This window comes from Urocitellus parryii, chromosome 5 (assembly GCF_045843805.1).
Source record: "Urocitellus parryii isolate mUroPar1 chromosome 5, mUroPar1.hap1, whole genome shotgun sequence".
Lineage (NCBI taxonomy): Eukaryota > Metazoa > Chordata > Mammalia > Rodentia > Sciuridae > Urocitellus > Urocitellus parryii.
Genome location: NC_135535.1, coordinates 83,192,761 through 83,215,762, shown reverse-complemented (window position 1 = coordinate 83,215,762; position 23,002 = coordinate 83,192,761). Strand labels below are relative to the sequence as shown.

The 23,002-nt window shown below is 32.3% G+C and overlaps 1 protein-coding gene across 1 annotated transcript in view; it reads left to right on the top strand.

The window, feature by feature from the left end:
* Ccdc91 (coiled-coil domain containing 91) overlaps positions 1-23,002 on the top strand; it is a 332,645-nt gene that overhangs the window by 67,455 nt on the left and 242,188 nt on the right. Inside the window, exons 2-3 of the mRNA XM_026410706.2 lie at positions 6,683-6,726; positions 8,962-9,040. Coding sequence (XP_026266491.1) covers positions 6,697-6,726; positions 8,962-9,040 — 109 coding nt within the window. The 5' untranslated portion in view covers positions 6,683-6,696. The remainder of the gene's footprint in view (positions 1-6,682; positions 6,727-8,961; positions 9,041-23,002) is intronic.

Sequence of the window (23,002 nt, the reverse complement as noted above, 5' to 3'; positions counted from 1 at the left end):
GTCCCTGTAGTATGCTCTTTTTAGGTCTTTTGGGTATAGTCCAAGAAAGGGAATAGCTGGGTCGAATGGTGGTTCCATTCCCATCTTTCCAAGGCATCTCCATACTGCTTTCCAAATTGGCTACACCAATTTGCAGTCCCACCAGCAGTGTATGAGTGTACCTTTTTCCCTGCATCCTCGCCAGCACTTGTTGTTGTTTGTCTTCATAATGGCTGAAATTTTTACCCCTCACACATCAGATAGAGCTCTAATCTGTAGAGTATACAAAGAACTCAAAAAGTTAAATAACCCAATCTATAAATGTGCCAAGGACCTGAATAGACACTTCTCAGAACAGGATATACAATCAATCAACAAATACATGAAAAAATGCTCACCATCTCTAGCAATCAGAGAAATGCAAATTAAAACTACTCTAAGATACCATCTCACTCCAGTAAGAATGTTGCCTGTATTCTTAATGATTGCCACTCAGACAAGAGTGAGATGAAATATAGTGTAGTTTTGATTTGCATTTCTCTAATTGCTAGAGATGTTGAACACATTTTTGTATATTTGTTGATCAATTGTATTTTTTCTTCTGTGAAGTGTCTGTTCAGTTCCTTAGCCCATATATTGATTGGGTTATTTGTGGATGCTAATTCACAATAAGGTGGGGGACACTAGAGAAGAATAGTGTTACCTTAGATCAGAAAGAGGGAAGGGAAGTGAAGGGAGGGGAGGGGAGGGGAGGAGATTTTCGGATAGAAAGGAGAGTAGAACAAAACAGAAATTATTTCTCTCTCTCTCTCTCTCTCTCTCTCTCTCTCTCTCTCTTCTCTCTCTCTCTCTCTCTCTCTCTCTCTCTCTCTCTCTATATATATATATATATATATATATATATATGATTGCATGACCAATGTGATTCTACAACATGTACACTCAGAAAAATGAGAAATTGTATCCCATCTATGTATGATATATCAAAGTGCATAAATGCATTCTACTGTCATGTAAAACTAAATCAAATTTAAAAATTAAAAAAAATTATATGGTGGGCTGGGTTTGTGGCTTAGTGGTGAAGCACTTGCCTGGCATGTGTGAGGAGGCACTGGGTTCGATCCTCAGCACTACATGAAAACAAATAAATTTGTTTAAAAAGTCTTTCTGTTGGGAATATATGACCCCAGACATTTGGTTAGTTCTGGAAAATTTGTGCAGAAAATTAAGATCATGAGTGCGTGCATTCTTTGAAAGGGTGATATTTTCATAGAATCAGTTAACTCTCAACCTGTGGAAAGACTGCCTTTAAAGAATTGGGGGAGGTAGGAGAATTAACCAGAGAGGATGGAAAGTGGATAAGAGTTTGGAAGGTAAGTGCTTTATAATTTTTATTTTTTGTTGTTATCTTGGGATGTGTAAATTTCCTGGTAAACACAAAAGTCTTGGTTAGCAGTGCAGATGAATATTATAAAAAGAAATATCTTAGTTATTAGAATTATTAGTGGATGAGATGTTTTCCTCTCTGATCAATTATGAATAGAATGTTCTTCAAGTAATGAGTTTATACTTCAGTAATTTTTTTTGGACTTGTGATAATATTCTGCATTGGCAAAGTTTCACTTGTAGTATAATGTATAGCAGTACTTCTTTTATTCACTGCATAGGAATTTCAAAATTAATAATTAGCCCCAATAATAACTGGATACTTGAAGAGAGTAGAATGAAGTAGAGTAATTTCTGTTAAGATCTAGACCTTCAGGCTCTTGCCTTAATATGGGTAGAACTGTTTTAGTGCTAGCAACTTGATCTTCTCCTGACCAAGCCCCAATGTGTTTTTATTGGAAAAATAAGAGGGAAAAAGGAAGTCATGTGGGAACTATTAACAACTCATTTGCTTCCATTCAGTCATTTATTCCAAAAGCATTAATTCAAAATATTCGTTGAGCCCCTATAACTTACAATGTTGTAGGAACTGCTCAGTTCAAGGTGCAAAGAAGTTAAAAAAAAAAAAGTCCCCACACTGCTCCCAGATTTCTTATAGAATCCTAGGCAAATAGCTTCCTTGAACTGATAAGCCTCATGTTCGGATCTTCAATTAGTCTTTTCTATTATCTCAGTCTTAATGGCTATTCAATTTTAAATCAAGTGCATGTGTGTGTGTGTGTGTGTGTGTGTGTGTGTGCGCGCGCGCGTCATTCCCTCTTTCTGCTTTATGTTTGCCATGGAGAGTCAGAAAACAATAACAAAAAATTGTCTCTTGCTTCTAGGAAACATAGCATGGAAAAGGATCAGATTGCAGAGTATTATTGTGATTCTTAGGATGGTGGTTAGCAAGTAGTTTTCCAGATGGGATAGAGATTGGATAAATGCTAAGTGGACAGTGTTAACTGGAAGGACACTTTGGCATCCCAAGGTGAATAACATAGATGACTTCTTGACAGATATTATTTTTTGAAGTCAGTTTTCTAAGGGTCTTTTTCTCAGAATCACCCCCCCCCAATACTCATTTTAATTTGCTTTGTTTTGGAGCAACTTTGTTGTCTAGAGATACAGTTTACAATTTGTATAAATACATGTAACAGGAAAATGTAATGGAGGGCAACATTATAAAAATTCTAATTTATTCATTCACTAAATGTTATTTTAAAGCACTTATGTCTCCTTTTATAGTTAATTTCATAGAGCCTACTGAGTTTTTTCCCGAGAATTTTGATGGAAATAATAGGTTGGCTCATAGTACTTAATTTCTTTCCTTATACCCAATGTTGAAATTTGTAAGTCTCTTTGTACCCTCCCTTCTTTTTCACATTCTCATTTTTTACCTTCTAGTGGCCATATATTTAACACGTATAGACAATTATTTTAGTCATCACCAGTGTATCTGTACATAATATGCTTATTATTGTTACCATTTTATTTTCCAACTTCAGACTCATCAGCTTTCTAATATTAAAGTTAGGACTTGAAGTTGTCTTTTTTATTACATGCTCTACCCCATGGCACATATCCCATCTCCTTTTATAGTTCACAAATGGTTATATTTTAATTTTGATGTAATAACTTATTTATTGTTTATATTATTTTGATTATATGAATGCCATTCACAACTGGAAAATGTAGTGTATAATGTTTACTTTTCTTGTCCAACATATTGGTTTCTCTGTTTTCATTTGGTTAGTTTTTTTGTCACTAATCCAACCCTAAAATTTCCCCTCATTTAAAAAAATTGCATTAATGATGGTAAAACATATGACATAGTCTATTAATTTCATTTGCTTGAATACATCCTGGAGGAGCTTCCTGATCTGCTTCAACCTAGACTGGTTGTTCTCTGATCCTGTGACATAGGTATCTTGGGAATTTAGTTTACCATCATCATTCTGGAAGAATTCCCTTTTCATTTCACATTTTACTATAGTTGGATCTCATTTCCCAGTTCCACATAGTCTTCGTTTTTATCTTATTCCTTAGGTTTAATGCCATAACTTTTTTAAGAAAGTGGGAAATAAAAAAATGTTTCAAGACTATAGGTGGGGATATGACTTTATTTGTTCTTCAGTTATTTGTTGGTTTGGCTAATTATCGAATTCTATGTTATAAATCATTTTCCCTTTGAATTTTAAAAGCATTGTTCCATTGTTTTTCATTGATGCTGTTGTGAAATCTGATGCCGTTATTTCATTCATTCTCTCTATAAACCCTATTTTATGTCTTGGGAAGCTTCTTGAATCTGATCTTTGCTCTACTGTGTCTTGGTGTGGGTTTCTTCTGTTTTCTTGGGTACTTGATAGACCTATTAAATCTGTATATAACATCCTTTAATTTTAGAAAATTTTCTTGAATTATCTTGTGAATGATTTTTTACTTTTTGACAATTGTTAAACCTAGATATTCTGAAAATTTTGAATGTAAATTCTCATGCTGATAACAAAGTTTCCACGTCTTTTCCTGCCATGACACAAAAGAATGAATTACATGATCTCTTAGTTGTTTGGTCAGGCTTATGATTCTGTAACTTAGATGAAAGTCGTATTTGGTGTTGGTACATTCTTAGAATATTTGTATTTTAGAGGCTAGCATGTTAAGTTGCAGAAATACTCTAAAATGTTTTGTAGGAATGCATTTTAGATAAAATAATATTTGAAATGTACTGGAGTGGCTAAATCTATAACAAGGCCACACTTGTAATATTTCCTTTTAAAAACTAATTTTAAATTTTTGTATTTTGTAAAATTGATTATTACAAATGAATGCTATTAATTTTCTTTCCTCTTACTCCTCAGAATGTTCAAAGAGAAACAAACTTGCAGGATTTGATGTTTACATTAGAGAAAGATTATTGCTTTAAAATAGTTTTTACTTCTCTAGTACTATATTCTAAGAAACAGGGACACATTTTTTAAAATGAAATATATCAATATTGCTTTGAAAAAAATGAAGAGGAAATCTGTCATTTGCCTTTAGTATATAGAAGTTGCTGGGATATGGAAAATATCAGGAATTACTAATATGTTCTTTTGTGAGCTAAATCAGACTTAGGATGGTAGTTGATTCATTACCATAACCAAACAAACTGAAATGATTGTTTTGTATGGGTATTTGTTTTTGTTTTCAAATTTTCTGGCACCTTACAAATAATTTATTGGTATGTGATTTATGAAAAAGCCTAAGAGAATTACTCTAAAAATACCATTCTTTTGAAACCATATTATTTGAGTATGGCATTTTTAGATACTAAAAATATCTTTTAATTGTCTCTTGAGATTTGTGGGATACATGTGGCTAAGACAAGCTTGGTGTTTATAGTCTGACTAGGTCAATTCTCAGTATCCATATAATTCTTCTTTCATAATTTCTTCATGAAAAAAATAATCATACAGATTCTGTTCACTTGCAACACAAAATTAATATAAATTCTATTTCAAACTAACCACCATCAAAAATTTGTAAGTCTGGTTTATATTTTGTAAGTGCTGTATGTGGATGCCTTGCTTAGCTTAATTTTTGGAGAAATACATCTTTTAGAATTTTTCATCCAATTGTTAAAAATTGTGGTAATGGTGACAATATGCTATCATATTCTGGTTCTAAGAGTAATGCTCTTAGGTGTTTTCAAAAATCACATACCAATGCCATTTTAATGCCCTTTTTGTTTTAAATCTATCTACCTACTGAGTTTTTATGCAAACAAATTTGCTTTGCCTATTAAAATATCCATGAAGATTAACATTTTAAACTTTTATTTTAACAATTTTCTAAGTTCTCCTTTCAAAGGCACTAATACTAATTTCAGTGAGCAAACAGAGCATGTCTACAGATGACTGCTAAAAGCCAGGAATCTTAGAAAATGCCTTTAGGATTATTACTTGACATATGGCTTAATTTCCATAGCTGTTTTATGAGAAGTGGGAGAGAATTATTTTCCTGTAATCAAGTCTATCTTGTATTACTGTGTCAAGGAAACTATAATTAGTATTTGAATATACTCACTTTTGAAAGAAAAAAAACCCAGGTATTACTGACTAAAGTGTCACTTGCAGCTGCTGACTCACAATTTTGAGTTCCAAATCATATCTTGAAAAACTATGTAAGAAATTTTTTTCCATATTAAGGCGGACCATCTAATACTTATTTTTACCTTTTCAGGTTTTTTAGTTCTTTCATGGTTTGTTAGGTAAAGCTGCTATTTTGTGTTTTTTTTTTTTTTTTTTTTGAGAGAGAGAGAGAGAGAGAATTTTTTTAATATTTATTTTTTAGTTTTTGGCGGACACAACATCTTTGTTTGTATGTGGTGCTGAGGATTGAACCCGGGCTGCACGCATGCCAGGCGAGCACGCTACTGCTTGAGCCACATCCTCAGCCCCTGCTATTTTGTTTTTTAAGCACAGGTACTAGTATGAGTTCATCCTTCCATTTTTATGTGTTTAGAACAGAATGAAGTATATGTTATCCTATTGCTTGTCTCTTACATACTTTAAGGTTAAGGAAGAGAGGAAATCTGGATATTTGCTTGTGTTTTTCTCATCCCTAGTCTCCCATGAATACATGACTTGATTTATCTTGATCAGCCTAGTAACTTGCTCCACATTTTTCCAAAAGTGCAAAGCAGTTTCAGCTAAAAATACACATATCAAAATGCTCCAAAAATTGTGGCCACAGCTCAAAAATGCTGATCAATTTTGAAAATCTAAATCAGCCCGGCCATGAAACCGAGGGAAGAACCTTTGTGGTGAAGGACAGATTTCCAACAATTCACCACAGTCCTGTTCTTAGCTAGCGTTTGTGCTGATGTTGCCAGACAACTGAGGAATAGATGCAAAAAGCAGGAAGCATTATTGAATTGAGCCCTAGCGCCAATTTGGGAAAAGAAAATTAAAATGTAAAAGAATATTTTTCCACTCCTGGCGTCTGAACATAAAATGGCAAAATACATGGTTACTGAAAAAGTTACAGAAATTGCTAATTTTGCCAGAAAGTCAAAGTCAATTACCATTTTTTTTGGTGTTAAAAAATGCATACATTGATAGTTTAAACTTTTTTTTTTAACACATAAGAAGTAGTTTTCCTGTAAGAATCAAAATGTGTATACATTTAAGTTGGGGGAAAAAATCAAAATGTATGTACATTTAAGTTGGGGAAGTGTTTTGACATAAATGGCTGTGTGTGTGGCCTTATTTTAGTGTCTTTTGATATTTTTCAGGTGACACTTGAAGAATGGATGATGATGATTTTGGTGGTTTTGAGGTATGTATTATTATTTATGTTTTGGGGTTTTAACTTTTGTAAGGTTATAATGCAGTAATCTATTTTGAAAATATATTATTTTTTGTTGGCATTCATGATATTTTCTTAATCATCTTGACTATAATCCTGGAATTAAAAAAAAAGAGAATTCAAGAAAAATTAAAAAATATCATCCCTCTGAAAGTCAAAACTGATTTATTATTATTGAAGGTTTGGTTTTACCCATAGGAATGATTTAAATTGAGGTAATTAAGTGCTACCAGTAGAAGCACTAAAGAAGAGGTTTTAAAAATTGTCAGCAGATGATTTTGCTGGGATACATATCTATTAGGAAATACTTGTGAGATGAGGAATGAGTGTTAGAGATCTTGTCACATTTGCATGTTTACACCTGTAACGAGTTGATTTAGCATATGAAGTACATAGCCTTTTGGTGGTTTATAAAACTAATTAGCATGTTTGTGTTATTAGATTATTCTCTCAAGTTTTGGTTGGATACTTTGTAAGTGGAAATTGTTAACTGAAGAAGCAGTGTCTTTTCCTTAATCCTTTTCAATGTGAGTTCATTTTATTGAAATATTTTATAACCCAGTTATTTTTATGGAGCCAGTATAGTCTTGCAGGAAAATCTCTGGATTAAGAGTCAGGATGCCTGAGCTCAAGTCCTGGAACTACCATCAAGTGAGCTCTGCGATTTTTTTTTCTTTTTTTTTAAAGTACAATTTTCACCTCACTTGGATTTGATAAAAAGTGAATCATAAAATTAAGGAATGTAATTAATGTCATTAATAGGAGAAATAAGGTTTTAAGTATACATATAATGTTCTTAATTTTATGAAAGAATGGTGTTTTTTTGAAGTTAAGATAACTTTCTGTTTTGTTTATCTTTAATATCTATCAATAGGAGCTATTTAGTGTATGGACAAACCTATTTTTTGTGTTTCATCTAACACTGGTTTTTGCTTAGCACATTTGAGTGTTTTCTGCATTTTATTTAGTATTTTAGTTTTTCTGAGGTGATTGAATCTTATTTATATTATTGAAATATATTATTTCCATATTATCATCTGGTTAATTGTTAAACAATTGTTAATTGTTTGGAAATTGTTGGCTATTTGGAGGATACAATCAAGAATAATTCCCTTTGTTTAAGCCATCCTTAATATATAAAATATATAAAACTGAATGGGTAGTGCTCTTTGAGTAACAATTATACCTCAATATTATGTTCAATCCATGTATTCCTTTCACTATTTCATAGGTGCAGTGTCAACTGACATTGTAATAATTGTTGCTATTAGGTTTCTTTTCACCCCAGCTGTAGAAGCATGTCAGGCTACTATCCTTGGTCATATAAAATATGCTTATTTTTTTTTCAGCTTGTAGCAAGTAGTACTATATCCAGTGTCACTTAGTTCCTGTGGCAGATTGTTTCACTTGACTTCTCCTTGGCTGACAATTCAATGCAGAATTCAAATTGAAATTATAGCTCTAATTTTTAGTAATAATTTTACTGTGACCTGGTCACCTAAGAGACAGAAAACTCTGTATTCTTACCCACAAACTCAAAATTCAGTAATTGACTGTCCCAAAATTGGAGCACTTGATCATCAAAATGTCAGTTTTAGGAATTTTCTAATGTTAATGCTAGTAAGTCCAGCTAGTAATTATTCAAGTAGCTAGAGAATTCCTTTCCTATTTTTTTTTAAATACCTAAATCTAATGTGAATTAATTTAAAAGATTTGGGTTCTACATTTTTAATTTTCTAAATCTCTAAGTCTAATGTGAATTAATTTAAAAGATTTGGGCTCTATATTTTTATATTTCTTATATGGATGGGTAAATATTGTGGTGAATTAAGTTAGAATAGTTAAAAAAAGTTCACAAATGAAAACATGATTAAGGATGTCTGAAATAAAAATTTCATTGAGATGAGATTTATTTGAACAAGGAAGAAAGATATTTACTTGAAGATAATAGGATATGGGCGCTGTGGGTGGTAATGTATGGTAGGGAAGGCAGCAATAAACCCTGAAGAGCAACTGGGTATTTAGAATTTGGAAGTATTTGATGTTCTATTCTCATGTATAACTAATTAAAACAAATAAAAAAATTAAAAAATGTTTTTAGTTTATTACAGAAGATAGGCATATTTGATCACTTAAATAGAATTTCTACTTTTTAGATCTTCTAAAATAATCTTGCCTTTTTGTTTATTTGTTTGTTTTTCCTAGGCTGCAGAGACTTTTGATGGTGGAAATGGTGAAACCCAAACAACATCTCCTGCTATTCCTTGGGCTGCCTTCCCTACAGGTACTGATAGACAATAATTAGGAGTTTTTCCCCATTTAACATTTTTGCCTTTTTCAGAATCTTTTTCTACTTTTTCACTTGTCTTTCTCTGATCAGAAGATTGACTCTTTAATCTAGTTTTAATTTTAAAGAGAAAATTATGAATTACATTACAAATTCCATGATAATGGCTTGATCCTAAAAATGATCTTCGGAACATTAAATGAAATTAAAGTATAATTTATATTTTTCTAATTTATCTTAGTTTTAGAAAGGTGAGGTGTCAAATAATTTTTTCGTCTTGATCATTTGTTAAAGACTGCCATTTAATATCCTAAAAATAACATTTATTTGCTAGTATTTAAATTGCTCATAGTAAAATCATTTAGAAATATTGAATATTAAAAATAAATCATCAAGGCTGGAGGTGTAGCTCAATGGTAGAGTTTGTGCTTAGTATGTACAAGGTCTTGGGATTTAAACCCCTGACACACACACACACACACACACACACACACACACACACACAGATGCATGCACAAGTCATTAAAGAAATTAAGTACAAAAAATTATATTATTGAGAAATATTTCTAAGAAATCTAATGTTCAGTAGTAGTATAACTCATGTCTATATAAGAATTTGACTTTGCTAGGCTTTTTTTTTTTTTTGTCAAATCATTATAAAGTTAGGGCTTAAAGATGAAAGTCTTTTTCTTTGACAGTTTTGCCTGATCCTAGATTATTGGAGGTATGCATCCTACAAGTGTTTATTGAGTGCTTAGTTTGCATTAGACCCCATGAGGATACAGTGTTGTGTAGAGCATAGTCTAATCCATATTTCAAGGGCAAGGGCAAGCACATGCATACTTATTTTGTGAAGCACATTTGTCATTTGAAAGGAATGATGATTTTGTCACCCATTCATTTAGTAAATGCTTATTTCATGCCTGGTGTGGCTGAGTCAGTATATATTGTTGATCTGAACTTTGAAAGATGCATGTGATTTCAAAAGACAGATATGGATGGGATAGTAGTATGTGATTAAACCTAGTGCCCCCTGCATGTGAGGCAAGCGCTCTACCACTGAGCCATAACCCTAGCCTCAGTAGGGGAGGATTTTGAAGGGAGGAAGACAAATGGAACAAAAATGCAACAGAGGAACAAAAAGGGATGGCCTAGATAGAATGCTCATTCTTGCTTCATGTTTTGTGTACTCTGCCCAGAATTGTCTCCCTTACTTCCCATGCTACTTTTCCCCATTTGTTACCGTCTTACTTATTAATTATGTTATTTCTTGCTTTAATGTTTCTTTTTCTGTGAAACTTCCCACTAAACCCTCTCATGTCTACATGCAACTTATTATCCAACTTTCAGTTAGATTTTAAGTTTTGTGAGTTTAGCCATCATGTCTATTTGTACTATTATTGTATCTTAACTGCCAAGCATAGTGTCTAGTTTATAGTTGTCCCTTGATAAGTATTTGTAGAATGAATAATTGGAAAAAATGAATGAATTTAGTAATGGAATCAATGAATAGATTAAGATGGCAGTAGAAATCAATAGGAAGCATAAGGATAATAAATGATATTTGTGTAATGTATTTATGTACAGAACAACTACCCTTTTCCTGTTGTGCAGATGAAAAAATGATGGTATAGGTATGTTTAGAGATGAAATTTAGTCTTTCTAATTCTATTTCAGTTCTTTTCAGTAACTTAATTTTTTTAAAAAAGGCACCAGGACTTTCTGACTAGATGTGATTGTGAAAGAGGAGTCAGATTGATTTTTGAGGTTTCAAGCCTTGATTATGAAGAAATGTTGTTAGTATGACTAGAAATAGAAATAGAGAATTTCGGGGTTGGTTTTAGAGAGAGTGGGGACATAATGAATTCTCTTAAACTTGTGTATTTAAGGTCTCTAGAACTGAGTAGAAAGGTCAGGGCTAGAGTTCTGAGCTTGGGAGTTGTAGATTAATCTAGAGATGTAACTCAGTGGTAAAGCATTTGTCTAGTACATGTAGGCCCTGGGTTGGGTCCTCAGTACCAGATTAAAATAAAAAGGTCACAAAAAGTTGCAGGGGATCACAGGAAGAAACAGTGTATAGAAAGAGTAGGGCTGAATGGATTAATACAGGTGTCCATTGAGAATAGAATTCTGTGAGGTAAGGGGAGGGTAGTTAAGTACTACAGCATAGAAATTAGAAAAGTTAGAAAAAGCTATTATCAATTAGTGTCAAAGGCTGTAGAGAGGATGATTGGTGAGATTGTAGGTTCATGGAAAACCCATAGGTGGCTAACCATGGTTTTTGAGGAAATAGATTGAGTAGATTTGAAGTTGAAACCAATTTTTAACTTTCTATAAAAGCAGGAACAGAATCTGTTTTTCTGTAATAACTTATGGCAGTATACTAAAGAATTATATATTATGGGAAAATTATCTAATTTCTGTTTCTCAGAAATGAACACTATATGATTTTTGTGTTCAGATCAATACTATATGATATGTGTGTTCACTATATGATTTTTCAAGTCTTCAAAGTCTTCAAAGCTGAAACCAGTTAGAATTAAAGAACAACTTCTTTTCTGTGTGTGTGGGCGCACACACACACATACACACACAGAGTCTGTTCCTCACTTCCTTAAAACAAAACAAAATCTCCCAGAGCTATAGAAAGTACTCTTTTGGGATTTTTTTTTTTTTTTTTTTTTTTTTTTTTTGCAGAAAGGAGAAAAAACAAACCTGGTTAAGGGTTGAAGTTAAAAACCTGCTACATGTTCTTCTAGCCAAAGCAATCTTTTTTCTCTTCCATAGGTAGTTTGTTTTCTTCTGGCTCCTGGGGAAGTCAGCCTCTGATTTAGGTAGCTAAAAAATGTTTAGATGAGAGTGATATGAATAGGCTAATTGGCATAACAATTTAGTCATTTCTACACTAACACCTGTGAAGATAGAACCTTTAAGAGATCTGAGATTCTTTTCAGCCTAAGACAAATTTTTTGCTTGTTTTTTTTCTACCTGAGGTATAGCCTCAGCTGTCTATGATATATATGAAAAATATTTCTTGAAATAGATGAATATTAATCAAGTTTTACTGTAGCTTAAAATTTAAGACGATAACTCAGTAATATTGTTTTAGGTTTTGAAGTATTCATGGGGGAAATGAAAATCTTCACTCTTGGTGTTAGGTTAAGGAATTTTGTTAGAGTATAATGGATTAGTAGATCTTGTGTTTGTACTTTTTCAGGACTCAGGGTTAGATGGAGCATGATTTTTGTAATAGCAACAGGAATAATTAATGGATTTCTCCAAGTGTCTGTTTATAACCTGCCAATCTGTCAGTAGGTCCAAGTACCTCAAGATCTGCATTTTTCTGTACATTAGCATCATTAACATAATGGAGCCTTTTAAAATTCTAGCTTATATGTAATTCTGATGATGAAATTAATTAATTAATTAATTGCCAGATAGCATAAATGAAAGCAAATTCTTATCTGTGGGCTTATATCATGGTAGAGCATCTAACTTGTAATATGTGTCTTTACACATCCATTATCAGGAATTGGAGGAGGTAAGTGATGAATATGAAATTAGCAATCTCTTCTTTACCTTTTGCTCTTACTCTCTATAAACATGGATATTATTACTTTATTTCATTGAAAGCTATCCAAGAAGAATTGCCTTTATTCAAACTTTTTCCTCCTTTTCCATAGTCTTACCTTCTAGATTGCTTTCTATGATTATTCTCTTAGAAGCCTGTGAGCTAAACTATGATCTATGTAGTGTTTCTGTGCCTTTGCCATTGCTCCTAATTGTAATATCTTTCCTCGTCTCCCATATGCTTACCTGAGTCATATTTTTTAAGAAAAGCTTTATACTAAATTTATTCTAAATTAGTTCTGTATCTCATTAACTTCTTCCTATGAGGAACTGTTATCATTTTATTCCTGTAGTACTTGTTTTGTGCTTAGTTCTTGCTAATTCATAGTTTTAAAAGTTGTGGTAAAACACATGCAACAGAATTTACCATCTTAATAATTTTAAAGTATATAGGTCAGTATTGTATCTTATAAAATCGAAACTCTATACCTATTAAACAACTCCCTGTTTTCCCTCTCTCCTCAGTCCCTGACAATCACCTTTGTACTTTCAGTTTCTTTTTCTTTTTTTTATTGATTTTATTATTTTTTTGTACTTTCAGTTTCTATGAATTTGTTATAGATACCTCTTTAAGTAGAATCACACAGTATGTGTCTTTTGTTTTGGGCTGGGCATTGATCTCAAGAACTTGTATATGTTTGTCAGGTGCTATACTACTAAACTACATCTACAGGCCTTTTGAAAAAAAATTATTTTGAGGCAGGGTCTTGGTAAGTAGCTCAAACTGGTCTCAAATTTTTTATCCTTCTACCTCAGCCTCTTGAGTAGCTGGGATTACAGGCATGAGCACCACATTTGGCCAGTATTTGTCTTTTTGTGACTGTCTTATTTTACTTAGAATAACATCTTAAAGATTCATTCATGTTGTAGCATGTGTCAAAATTTACTCCCTTTTTAATCCTGTGTAATATTCCATTGTGTATTTTGATCTCCTTTCTTAATACATTCATCTGTTCATGGATATTTGGGTTGATTCCACCTTTGACTATTTTAAATAAGGCTGCTATGAATATGGGTGTTTATTTTGTAATTTTAGTATCATTTTATCAGTATGACTCATCTCTATGTTTCCTTTTTAGTCTGAGCTTTGGAGGACAGAGACCAGGTTTTAAACTTTTCCAGCCCCTAAGTGCCTAATATAGCACTATGCCTTGTTAAAAATCAGTGCCCACTATTTCCTGGTGATTAGTAGAACAGATTTACTTTCAGTTATCTCTTCTTGATTATTTTTAATTCTGTTGGGTGAATTAAATAGTCTTTCGATGATAAGTTAGAAGGGTACAAACCTAAACTTTCCTTTAAAAATACATTAATCTTGAAAATCTTTGGTATTTATTCAAAGATAGCTAAGAAATTATTTCCTTTGGGACTTAGTTTACTTCTGGTCATCCTCAGCTCAGACATATGCCTAGAAATAATGATTAATAAGAGTAGCTATAGATTCTGTGAATGAAAGCACAGCTATTTTATAAGTCTGTTCTCTCATCTCTGTTCTAGTTCTGCTGTGTACCAATAGGTACCAGTAGAAGTTAGACCAAATTTTAGTTTAATATATTACAGTTCTATATGCAATAATAGCACTATCCAATTTTCTTACCTCCTTTTTTCTTATTAATTTTTCTAAAGGAAAAAATTTTAGATTTTGTGCATAATAGAAGAAAGTTTTTAATTAGGCTATTTATAGGATTGTACTTTTTAGAAAAGGACTTTTCAGTTTTTGACTAGGAAATATATTGTTATTTATAATTTTTCTAAATCAAAGATGTTTCTTTCATAAATGGACTGGTAATGTTCTTTTTAGGAAACTATGAGCAGAGACTTCAAAATTAATGACTACTATATATGTGTACACACACACACACACACACACACACACACACATGCACATACACAGTATAGAGTATACCTATACTTACATTCTGATTTCTTTCTTTGTCCACTTTCACCTTTAATGCAAGTTCTGTACATATACTCTTTGAAAGAGGGACCATGTCTTTAGTTGACCTTGCAAGTTCTAAGAATTGTATCTTAGTTTGGCATCTGTGGTTTTGATCATATTTTTTGATTGCAGTAGACCCAAAGTTTCAGAATTCATGGAATTTATTTAATTAATTCTTTGGTTTGTTTTTTCATTCATCCTCCATTCACTCATTTATTATATATTTGCAGTTATACTGTGTAACAGACACTAAATGCCACATGCTGTGAATTTTATTCTATTTTAGTGATGTTATATGAAAACTGTCACCTTGAAGGACAGGGTGTTTCATGAAATCTATTGTTAATGTTGGCAAACACTTTCATCAGTAATTTTAGCTTCAAAACTTTGATAGCAGTTGCGTGAAAAGAATATCAGGTCAGAATGCATTGTTATGTTGCCATTTTGTACAAAGTGGGTGGTGCTGTTTTACAGGCAAATGACTCTTCGCTTTTTACTTTTAACTGTATAAATATAAATTGTCTAGAAGGCGAGGTGGGAGGCAAAACCTTGAATATTGTCCTTTCCAATAATGTTTCTCAGTTCTTGTAGAACTACACAGACCACATTAGAATGCATTGACCATCAAAGGGAAAAACAAGTGGTCCAGATAGATACTTTAATCCAAATTAGCTCGTTCAAAACAGCTTATAAAGAGGGCAAACTAAACTGTCACAAGCCGACCCGTTAGAAGGAATAATGGGAATTGGACCAGCAGATGTTGAACCAAATAACTTAGATGTGGTTCACTTTGCATCTGGAGCTATTTGCATACAAAGCCAACAGGAAAGTTCAAACATTTTTCTTAAGACATTGGCAGAGAGAAACCTGGAAGACAGATGCCTTTTTGATTTCATGGTTCAGTTTTTCCATTCTCCATTCTCCTGGCCAGGAAAACCTAGGACAACAACCTCGGTCATTTTATTAATATCCCATTACTCTCCTTGCTAACCCTGTTTTTCCAGGAGAATCTGTGTTACACATCTATGAGAGCTCAGAACCTGAGTCTACAAACTTTTGTTTGAGGAATGATTGTTTGAATATTTTTCTTCAGATTTATCTGTGACTTGCAGTGGTAACAATAAACATTAATCAAATGCATTGGTCTGGCCTATATTTGAGGTAAAATTTCAAGGTGACTCATTACATATTCACATAACTACTATGTAATAGGCAATATGGATAATGTTTAAAAACTTTCCATATTTTTTATTTTATATCTGTGTTAGACACTTTGTCTGGATTATATAAACTCTATTCCATTGTAGTATAATTTAATAGCATCTTCGAATAATAGATTATTCGAAGAGAAGACTGCCATATAGCTTCTTTTTACTACTTTCTATGTTTCTAGTTACCTTCCAGGTTATTGACTTACATTCTTTTATTCTGGAGTCAGTTTATTTTAATGATACCTAAGACAATAGCTTCCATAAAGTTCTGAGTTATTACTAAACAAATAAGTATTAGTCTTAATGTGGGTTTTCAGTAATTTCTGGCAGTCCATGTTCATTAATGTACATAATTGAGGATTATACAAGTAATATTTGTTATGCCATTGGAGATGAGGTTTACACTGTGGTTTAGAGTCACACTGAAAAGTTCTGGCTACGTTGTTGAGCTAACTGTGACTTCTTTGAAATGTTGATAATTAATCTGTTGATTGAAAGACTAAATGATATGTAAGTGTTCTTTAAGATTTCAAGTTGTGTGTTTGTTATTTATTTATATTTTCTGGTAACAGTTGTCTATTATATGAGTAGCTTCAACTTACTGGGTTTCATGGTGCCTAGTTTTAACTGTGTGGTGCAACTGACAATAGAACTAATGTAATAAATTATATTTATTCTAAAAACATAGCTATACACATAGAATACAAATATTAATATGAATAACTATAATACTTAAGACAAACTTGGTCCTCTTCTATATATTTTAATGATGAATTACTGTTTATATATAATTTTTCCCTTATAGTATTTTATGGTACCATCTGTATCTGTTCTGATTCGGAGTTTGCTTTTTACAAAGACTGGTGTGCTTTTTAGAACATTTTAGAATATATTTATATACAAATGAATAGCTTAAAAATAATGTTGTAGATATTTTCTGTTATTACTGAAAAAATTAAACTTTAGCAGTGATTTTTTTATGGAGATAGTACTCTATCATTGTAATTCTAAATTAGCAAAAAAATCTTTGTAGCTCAGTAATAGTAGAAATCATTGCTTAGCAGTCTTGTATCAATATATCTATTTAGTTTTCCTTCAGAATTACATTTCTTTAGCCTCATGAAATTACTCTTTATTGTTATTTTAAAAATTTATTTATTTTTTTAGTTGTAGTTGGACACAATGCCTTTATTTTATTCATTTATTTTTATGTGGTGCTGAGGATCGAATCCAGGGCCTTGCACATGCTAGGTGAGCTCTCTACTGCTGAGCCAGAACCCCAGCCCTTGTTATTGTTTTTTTTAAATTGCTTTTATTTTTAAAATACATGACAGCGGAATACATCACAATTCTTATTAAACATATAGAACACAATTTTTCATATCTCTGTATATAAAGTATGTTCACACCAATTCATGTCTTCATACATGTACTTTGGATAATGATGTCCATCACATTCCACCATCATTGCTAACTCCCTGTACCCTCCCTTCCCCTTCCACTCCTCTGCTCTATCCAGAGTTTGTCTATTTCTCCCATGCTCCCTTTCCCTACCCCACTATGAGTCAGTCACCTTATATCAGTGAAACATTCTGCATTTTTTTTGGGGGGGAATGGCTAACTTTACTTAGCATTATCTTCTCCAACACCCTCCATTTACCTGCAAATGCCATGATTTTATTCTCTATTGCTGAGTAAAATTTCATTCCATATATGCCACTTTTTTTTATCCATTCATCTACTGAAGGGCATCTAGGTTGGTTCCACAGTTTGGCTATTGTAAATTGTGCTGCTATAAACATTGATGTGGCTGTGTCCCTGTAAATATTGCTGTTTTTAAGTACTTTGGGTATAGACCGAGGAGAAGGATAGCTGGATCAAATGGTGGTACCATTCCCACTTTTCCAAGGAATCTCCATACTGCTTTTCATATTGGCTGCACCAATTTGCAGTCCCATCATCAGTGTATGAGTGTGCCTTTCCCCCACATCCTCACCAACACTTATTATTGTTTGTCTTCATAGGAACTGCCACTCTGACTGAAGTGAGATGGTATTTTAGAGTAGTTTTGAATTGCATTTCTCTAGTTGCTAGAGATGATTGGGTTATTTGTTTTTTGTTGTTTAGCTTTCTGAATTCTTTATATACCCTAGAGATTAGTGCTCTATCTGATGTGTGAGGGGTAAAAATTTGCTCCCAAGATGTAGGCTCTCTATTCACTTGACAGATTGTTTCTTTTGCTGAGAAGAAACTTTTTAGTTTGAGTCCATCCCATTTATTGATTCTTGGTTTTAATTCTTGTGCTATAGGAGTCTTATTAAGGAAGTTAGGGCCTAATCCCACATGATGAAGATTAGGGCCTACTTTTTCTTCTATTAGACGGAGAGTTTCTAGTTGAATTCCTAGGTCCTTGAGCACTTTGAGTTGAATTTTGTGCATGGTGAGAGATAGGGGTTTAGTTTCATTTTGTTGCATATGGATTTCCAGTTTTTCCAGCACCATTTGTTGAAGAGGCTATCTTTTCTCCAATGCATGTTTTTTGGGGCATTTGTCTAATATAAGATAATTGTAATTTTGTGGGTTAGTCTTTGTGTCTTTTTCTATTTCTATGAGGAATGCCATTAGGGTTTTGATCGGAATTGGATTATATCTGTATAGTGCTTTTGGTAGTATGGTCATTTTAATAATATTAATTCTGTCTATCCATCTTCTAAGGTCTTCTTTGATTTCTTCTTTGGGATTCTGTAGTTTTCATTATATATTTCTTTCACCTCTTTCGTTGATTCCCAATTTTTTTTTTTTTGAGGCTATTGTATATGGGGTAGTTTTCCTCATTTCCCTTTCAGAGGATTTGTCACTGATAAACAAATAACCCAATCAATAAATGGGCCAAGGACCTGAACAAACACTTCTCAGAAGAGGATGTACAATCAATCAGCAAATATATGAAAAAATATTCATCATCTCTAGCAATTAGATAAATGCAAATCAAAACTACTCTAAGATATCATCTTACTCCAGTCATAATGGCAGCTATTATGAAGACAAATAACTATAAGTGCTGGCGAGGATGTGGGGAAAAAGGCACACTTATACATTTCTGGTGGGAATGCACATTGATGCAGCCAATATAGAAAAAGCAGTCATGAAATTCTTCTGGAAAAATAGGAGACCCAGAATAGACTAAAGCAATCCTTAGCAGGAAGAGTGAAGCAGGTGGCATCCTTATACAAGACCTTAAACTATAAGACAGGGCAATAGTAACAAAAACAGCATGGTATTGGCACCAAAACAGACTGGTAGACCAATGGTACAGAATAGAGGACACAGAGACTAATCCACAAAATTATAATTATCTTATATTAGACAAACGTGCCAAAAACATTCATTGGAGAAAAGAATCAATAAAGGGGATGGATTTAAACTAAAAAGTTGCTTCTTAACCAAAGAAACAATCTATGAGGTGAATAGAGAACCTACATCTTTGGAGCAAGTTTTTACCCCTCACACATAAGATAGAACACTAATCTCTAGGTTATACAAACAACTCAAAAAGCTACATACTCAAAAAACAAATAACCCAATCAATAATTGGTTATTATTCTTGTTGAAATTAGGAACTGAGACTAGTTACTTTCCATTTTCTCTTGGTTGGGTTTTCAACCCCTATCCTATAAATATTTATTGTATACAAACCACAGGTGGCACAGTGGGAGCAAACAAGATAGACCTGGTTCTTGGAGCTTACAAGCTAGTAAGAGAGTGAAATTAAACAAAGAATTAAACAAATGATTACTGAATTATAACTAGGATATACTTTTAAGGGTGAGTACAGGGAAAGTAATTATAAAGATACTGCTAATAAAGTGAAAACTGCATTCCAGAAGGGTTTTTAAGTCCAAGTATGGGTAAGCAGAACAAAGGCCTATTCTGTTTAGGGAGGCAGGGCTTTCCTGGCAGTTGTGCAGCAGAATCAGAAGGGGAGACAGGACATCTTTCTTTCCAATTCTAAATTTTGTCAATGTTCTTAGTCTCTCAATTTTATATATTTTTTTCTGATTTTTTAATTTCTTTTCTTTGTCCCCCACCCCCTCTATTTTCTTGGGTTTATCCTTCTGGTTTTACTGATTTAAAAAAGTTTCCTACTTATCTCATTAATTTTATATATATATATATATATATATATATATATATATATATATTTAATTTGCTCTAATTAGTTACACATGACAGTAGAATGCATTTTGACACATTTTACATAAATGCAATAACTTTTTCTTCTGGTTGTACATGATGTAGAGTTACATGGGTTTTCCCTCTTATTAGTACTTTTACTATATTCTGACAATTTTGTGTATAGTCAAATTTCTGTAACTTTTCCCTTTGTAACTTAATTTGAGATTATGTTACTAGGCACATCCACATTTGGGATATCTGTTTGGGTTATTGAACTTTTTATCATTAGGTCTCTAGGTTTTTTTTGCCTCGCAACCATTTTATCCAATAACAAATACAGTAGTTCTGTTTTGGTTAGAATTTAACTAGTATTTCTTTTTCCATCCTTTTGTTTCTTCATCTCTTTTTATCTTTATATTCTTTAAAAAGCATAATATGGTAGTCATTGTCTTTGAATTGAAATATTTAGTTCATTTATATTTAATGTAATAAATTATATGTGTATATATGAGCATATATACACACATACACATATCTGTTACAAAAATGCATATATATATTTATGATTTTAATTTTGGCTTTCTTTTTGTATTGCTATTTTTTGTTTCTTTTTCTTTATCTTTTTGAGTTGGTTTTTAAATTTCCTTTTGCTCCTGCTCTACTAATTTGAATGTACTTTGCTTCTCTTCTTTTGGTGGTTTTTCTAGAAATTTTAACAAAGATTCTTAACTTATTAAAACCTAAAATAAGGGCTGATAATGTGGCTCAGTGGTAGAATGCTTGCTTGTCATGCTTGAAGTCCTGGATTTTATCCCCAGCACTTAAACAAACACACCAAACAAAAATGAATGTCATTTGTCTTTTGAGTATCTTTGTCTTCCACATTTCCTTGTGGAAGATTTGAAGTTTTTAAATTTCCTCTCTCTGTTATTATGCTATTGTTGTCTAATAGCATAATAACATATATGTATATGTATGTATATGTATACATAAATCTATATTTATTATATGTAAATATACACACATACATATGTACATATACATGCATATATACACACTGTATATCTATTTACATAATATAAAGATTTTATGTGGGTATATAATATTTAATACCAATATCTATGTTTATGTGTGTGTATCATATTTAACTCTACAAGACATTATTATTAGCATCACTACGCTTGTCATTGTACTTATAAGTTACTTTGACTTAGGTTTCTAGATTGCCAGTCATTTCTTTTCTCTGCACAATGCTGACATTACTCCACTGTTCTGTGGTATCCATAATTATTGTTGAGAAGTTAGTTGGCTGCTTTAATTGTTGCTCCTTTGAAGGAAAGTGGTCTTTTCTTTCTTGCTTCCTTTAGAATTTGCTTTGTATTATTGGTTTTCTGTAGTTTCACTGTGATGATACTAGGTATGAATATCTTTTTATTTTCCTTGATTATAATTTGTTGGGTTTCATGAATATTTCTATTGAACTTATAGATTCAAGAAACCCAATGATCTTTAGATTCAAGAAACTCAACAAATTATGAAAAGTACTCTACTCTTGAAAATTCTCAGCCATTGTGTCTACCCACTTTGGTTTTGCTTCATTTTGTCTTTCCTTCTGGGACTCTAATTAGACTTTTAAAAACTCTACTGTTGACCTCTTTTTCACATTTTCACACTCTGTCTGTAATACAGTCTGAGTAATCTCAAATATATTTGTTATTTCACTAAATCTTCACCATTGTCTTTAACTGATGTCAAACTTATGCATTCAGTTTATAATGTCAATTTTGTCTTTCTTGTTTCCTTCTTCCTTCCTTTCTCCTCTGTTGTCCCTTCCTCTGCCCTTGTCTTTTCTGCTTTTACTACTTTGTCTATTTTGAGATCATATTACCAGATGCATTTACATTTAGATTATCTGTTTCTTTCCCTTACATTCTTCCTTGCTTTCTTTTGCTTCCTCTTTTTTCCTTTCTATTTTTGACGTAGTTCACTATTATTTGTAGGACATTTTCTTTCTTATCTTCAAGGATGAGTGTATTAGTTTTGGTTCACTTTTATCCTGGGAATATAGTTATTTGCAGCCCCCAATTTAAGAGTTAGGGTACTTGAGTAAATCCTGAACTTTTCTTTTTTCCTTGAGGTCCTGAAAATCCAGTTGAGGTTTACAAAGTTTGGCAGGTATGTTTAGGGAAAAAGTTTCTCATCTCCCCTTATGATTAGTTTTTGCCTGATTATTTCTTACTATTTTGACCAGTTTTCAGATAACAATGTATCTGAAAAACTTTTTTTGGTATTGTTTTGTATTTTAATTGCTTTCTATGGGTGGTTTAGATAGATACCTAGTCTTTCTTACTTTTGGAAGCAGAAGTTTTTAATCTTAAATTAAGCAAAATATAAAAAAGCCTTGTTATCTATGCAGTCTGCTAGTTGATGCCTGCTTTTAAAGTTAACTTTGTCAAAAGTGTTAAAATATTGTTATGAAAAATGATGCAGATTTGACTTTTATTTACTAGATTCTGATATTTACTGTCTCTAGTGCTAGGCCATTTGTGTACCTTAATGCATTTCCAAATATTGTATCATCACTCTTATAATAAATGCTATGCCTAATTAAAAATGATGAAGTCAAATGGCTAGAATTAAAATTAATTGTTTTGAATCTTTTTTAGTTTTAGATGAGCACACAGTATCTTTATTTATTTTTTTTATGTGGTGCTGAGGATCGAACCCAGTGCCTTATATATGTGAGCAGAGTGCTTTACCACTGAGCTACAGCCCCAGCCCCCAAATTAATTTTTTCTTATGCATTAGCTATGCAAATAATAAATTTACATATCTAGATCATTTTAAAGAACATTTGGTACTTTATGTAATTGAAATATTTTATATTTTTATATATGTATATTACATATGTTGCTTATAATTTCTGATTTCCACTTTTTTTTTTTAAGAAAGAAAGAAATTGTTACTGGTCATGGCAGTTCTGTTCAGAGTTTAAATATTTTC